At 43.6% G+C, this 4564-nt stretch overlaps 1 protein-coding gene across 1 annotated transcript in view; it reads right to left on the bottom strand.

The window, feature by feature from the left end:
• ATP5L (ATP synthase, H+ transporting, mitochondrial Fo complex, subunit G) overlaps positions 1–2743 on the bottom strand; it is a 9409-nt gene extending 6666 nt beyond the window's left edge. Inside the window, exons 1-2 of the mRNA XM_006890826.1 lie at positions 2733–2743; positions 1916–2016 (exon numbers count right to left, since the gene is read on the bottom strand). Coding sequence (XP_006890888.1) covers positions 1916–1967 — 52 coding nt within the window. The 5' untranslated portion in view covers positions 1968–2016; positions 2733–2743. The remainder of the gene's footprint in view (positions 1–1915; positions 2017–2732) is intronic.
• Positions 2744–4564: the final 1821 nt, after the last annotated feature.

Here is a 4564-nt window from a genome sequence, read left to right as displayed (position 1 = left end):
GACTGGAAGAGATCTATATTTGTTCCCATTCCAAAGAAAGGTGACCCAACTGAGTGTGGAAACTACAGAACAGTGTCATTGATTTCACATGCAAGCAAGAGTCTGCTGAAGATCATCCAAAAACGATTAGAACAGCACATCAGCAGAGAACTGCCAGAAGTCCAGAGAACTGAGATACAATTACAGTCAAGAAACCTAGCAAGGCACCCTTGACCAAGTGATGAAGGTTAACATTACAGTTATATCATCGGGATATCCTGTAACTCATATGATAAAAGGACATTTCACTTCTGTGGTATTTTTTTCAAAAACGCTTAGCTCCTGTTTAGTCTCAAGAAAAGCCAGAAAAATTCAGATTGGGGAACACTTTGCTGTCTCTGATTTTTCAACACAGTACCACAGAGTTCATTCTTACTCACCTATAACACCAACAATGAGAGACCTGGCTCCCATCATTCATTAATTATATTTTGTTCATTCCCTGTATACTTGTATCAACTCAATCTCACTGCCATGAAATTAGAATTTCTGTTTCACAGCTGTCCCTCTACTGGGTTTCTGAAGCTGCAGCCTGCATTGGAGAAAACTGCTCGTCTTCCTCTCAAGGAGCTGCAAGTGTATTTGAGCTTCCAGAGAGGTACAATGTAGTGCTCACGTTAGCCCTGAAACTGCTCTGGGCTAGGCCAGTGGCATTTTCAAATTCTTAAACCTGTACCTCAAAGAAAAAAAATTTACCATTAAGCTTGAGGCAGTATTCTTCAAGTCTGAGAAAGATACAAAAACAAGCAAAGACTAGAAAACTGTGACAGCCCAGAGGAGACTGGTATCTAAATTCAATGTGGTACTCGGGATCAGATCCTGGAACAGAAAGAAATGAAGGAAAACATTGGAAAATCAAATAGTTTTGAAGTTAATTAGTAGAGCGTGGGGTGGGTGAGTAAAATTTGAACTCCCTGTCTGGGAAATTCTGATGTAAAAAATTACATATTTCTATAGCCTTCTTCGTCTTCCAGAACTAACAGATATAATGATTTTTTTAATTAGGTATTTAATGATAGAGTTGTGTTATTAAGCAAAATATATTTCCACTCCATTAACACGATGGCCACAATGCACCCTCATTTTTACAATAATAATTACTCACACTGTAAAGGAAGGGTTTATATAACACACTCCACTAAAAAAATTCTTTCAGTATTACTTTTCTTTTTTTGGTATTACCGTTCAAACTGGTTCTCAATTTCCCAACATACACTGTTTAAAAGATAACAGAGTAGAGATTTATTCAGTAACAACACCAGAGAGGGCCGTTTACATACACTGTTCTGTATCCCTTTTCGTGCTTAGTGTGGCTGGTTCATAAAAGCGATTCCCAGGAGAATTCTTCTGGGATTAAAGCATGACAAGCAGAACAGAGATCCGGAACAGAAGAGGTGGGCAGAGTAGGAAGTAAAGTGAACATTTAAAAAGTCACTCCCCGCGCCAGCCCCGGAATAAAGACCCCTGTGGATCTCTAAATACTTCAAAGCACATCCGACAATCACATAAAGTTGAATTCAAGGGGTCACACATTGATCTCATCTTTCTCCTCGCTTTCCTAACAGGGTCAAACCCTCCAGTTACCCACTGCAAAAGCCGCCGGGGACACAACGGAGGTAGCTGCTGGACAAATGCTTCTCACCGTCGGGGTCAGCAGGAAGGAACTCGTAAGCTGTATAACGAACTCAAGCTGAGGTCCTGGCACACAGACGCTAGTAAAAAGGTCGGAAGCCTGTGTCCTGGCCCTCCATATTCAGGTCGTCCCCTGGGTCCACGCACACCCTCGGTCCATCACAGCCCCCCTCTTATCCTAGGGCCCTCCGCCTCGCCTCCTCGTCTGCCTGGACCTGCCTCGACATGCTGACAGCTCGCTCACCGTTTACCATCCCCGGAGCCTTCTCCACCAGGTTACGGACAAATTGGGCCATGATTCCAGGACCCCAAACCCGAAGCCCGTAGCAGCCGGCTGAATGTCACCTCCGGGAGGACCCTGCCACAGGACCCCGTCCAACTTCCAAGGTCAGGCCTCCTCTTTCTGTGCCAGTCCAAGATATTTCAGTTTCTGACTCTCTTTTCGGGATTCAGTCGGTCTTTTTTCCCCTTAAGTACAAGGAGAGAAGGTGGATATGAGAAAATGAGATCAGTGAGTACGTGAAGATCGATGGAGTTCCATGGAGAAACAGGCATTTCTTAGGACAGCCCCGCCTGGAGGCCCAGAAGACTGGCGCGGCGAGACAAGCAATGCGCCTGCGCGGGATGCTGCGCGCGCTTTCCCTGGCACAGGGGGTCAGATGTGGAGGTGCAGCGCCGGGATTTTCTAATTAGAACCACTGTTCCACAGAATTAGAGAAAGTCTGCGGCGACACATGTAGTGAGGAGTAGAGCCGACACGCGCAACTTCTTACTTGACTCACTTAATTCCTTAACTGATTTTTTTGGACCCTCTCTTCCCTTTTCCCCTCTCATTGCAAGCCAGTTTCCCTGATCAACCTCAAGGAGTTAAACAACTGTGAGAGACAAAATAGCATTTATTGAGAATCCCTACTATTCTAAGAATTTTGAAATTTAGGGAAAGCCGGTAGGCTCTGGTGGGAATTGCGCTGTTAACCTAAAGGTGTTCTGGCGGTTCGAACCCACCAGCTGTTCGACCTGAGCAAAATCTCTTTCCACGTGATATACAAGTTTCCCCAAACCTGCCGGAAGGTCAGCTATGAGTGAGTGACTATGCTAAGTACTTAGAAATATTAGGAAATCCTGCTAGATTCTGTCTCCTTTGAGACTGGGATTGGTAAGTGGTATGTTCCGGGCCATAATGACCGCTGAAATCTGAAAAAGCGTCAGTTTCAGTAGGCATGGTCCTGAAATGGGAAGACCTAGTGGAGCTGTCTGGGTGTAAAAAAGCAGCCATATACTATCTCAACTGAAAGTTTAAGCATTAATGATAGAAACGATGTAGAAAACTACTGAGTAAACAAAAGCCCTGTAGCCTCGAGCATCCTGAGAAGTAAAACTGACTGGTAAAATGATTAAACGTAGGAAAAAGTTTAGGATCCAAGAAAAGCATTTCTGTGAAGAAATGATTCACCTGCCTGAAATACTGCAGAGAAGTCAAGGATGGGAAAGCTAATTTAGAAATACGGACCTTTTTTTTCCTTTCCCCCCCTTTTTTTAATTAGCTAGAACTGTGTGAAGAAGCCTTGGTGGTGGTATAGGCTGAGCAATGGGATGGTAATGAAAGGTCGTAAGTTTGAACTCACCAGCCACTCTAGAGGAGAAAGAGAAGCACTGTGTTCCTGTAAGATCTGTAGGAACCCTATCCTAAGAAACCCCATGGGGCAGTCTATTTTGTAGGGTGTTGAGTTAGGACTGACTCCCAGCAGTGAGTTTGGGCAGGCTTTTTTGTTTGTTTGTTTTGTTTTGATTTTTAAGAGTAATAGGATAGAAGCCAGAGTGAATAGATGGATCAAAGAAAGAAATACGGTTTTGAAGGGATATTTTAAAGGGGAAGTGGAATAGAGAGGCACTTTGGTGGTGCAGGGCTTAAGCTTTCAGCTGCTATTTGAAAGGTTAGTGGCTTGAACCTACCAACTGCTCATCTGGAGAATAAATAGACCGACCCTTGGAAACTGCCCCACAGGGTTGCTCTGAGTTAAAATTGATGACAGTGGGTTAGGTTTTTGGTTTGAACTGGAAGTTAAGAGAGAGAAATTATAAAGAAGCAAAGAAGATGGAGGATTAGTTTTGGGATGGAGAGACCTTTTCTCTAGACAGAATAACAACAGAAGTTTGAAAGTGAAGATTCTGAAGATCTCTATCTTCTCAGTGAAGCAGAAGCCAAGGTCATCTGAGTGTGAAGGGTAAGTGGAAGAGTAGGGAAGAACTGGAAGAATGGAATTAAAGTTTGGAGTAACTGGAGAAATAAGAACACACAGAAGGGTTTTATTAGAGACCAGGTTTGTGGTCACATCACTGTAAAGATTGCCATTTTTCTTCATCAGTGGCCTGTCCCTTGGGTATTGGATTGGGTTTATTTAGCTGACACCTTGAATGGCAAAGGTCATAGACACAAAGAACAGAAAGCAGAACATGATGTTATTAGAGCTGTCGATTTGGCTCTTACTCATATCACCCATATATGTTTTTGTTGTTATGTGCCATTGAGTGGCCAGCAACTCAAAGTGACTCTATATACAATAGCTCTGCAGCCTGCCCTGTCCTGAGCCAGTTTCACTGACTCAAACTCACCTACCCCATTGCCCTAGTTATTTTATCAATCCATTTTATCCGAGGTTTTCCTCTCCTGCGTTGTCCCTCCACCCTTCCAAGCATGATGGCCTTCTCCAAGACTGGTCCCTCCTGGCCATGTGCCCAAAGTATGTAAGATGGAGCTTCAAAATCCGACTCCAAGAAATCTAGAGGACAACTACCTGGCCAACTGACTGAAGAGATCCATATTTATTCCCATTCCAAAAAAGGATGACCCAACATTGTAGAAATTATTGTACAATATCACTCATCACACAAA

This window comes from Elephantulus edwardii, unplaced genomic scaffold (genome assembly GCF_000299155.1).
Source record: "Elephantulus edwardii isolate Elephantulus edwardi_28Jun2011 unplaced genomic scaffold, EleEdw1.0 scaffold00093, whole genome shotgun sequence".
NCBI lineage: Eukaryota > Metazoa > Chordata > Mammalia > Macroscelidea > Macroscelididae > Elephantulus > Elephantulus edwardii.
The sequence above is the reverse complement of the archived record's forward strand: the minus strand, read 5'-3'. Positions and strand labels throughout refer to the sequence as shown.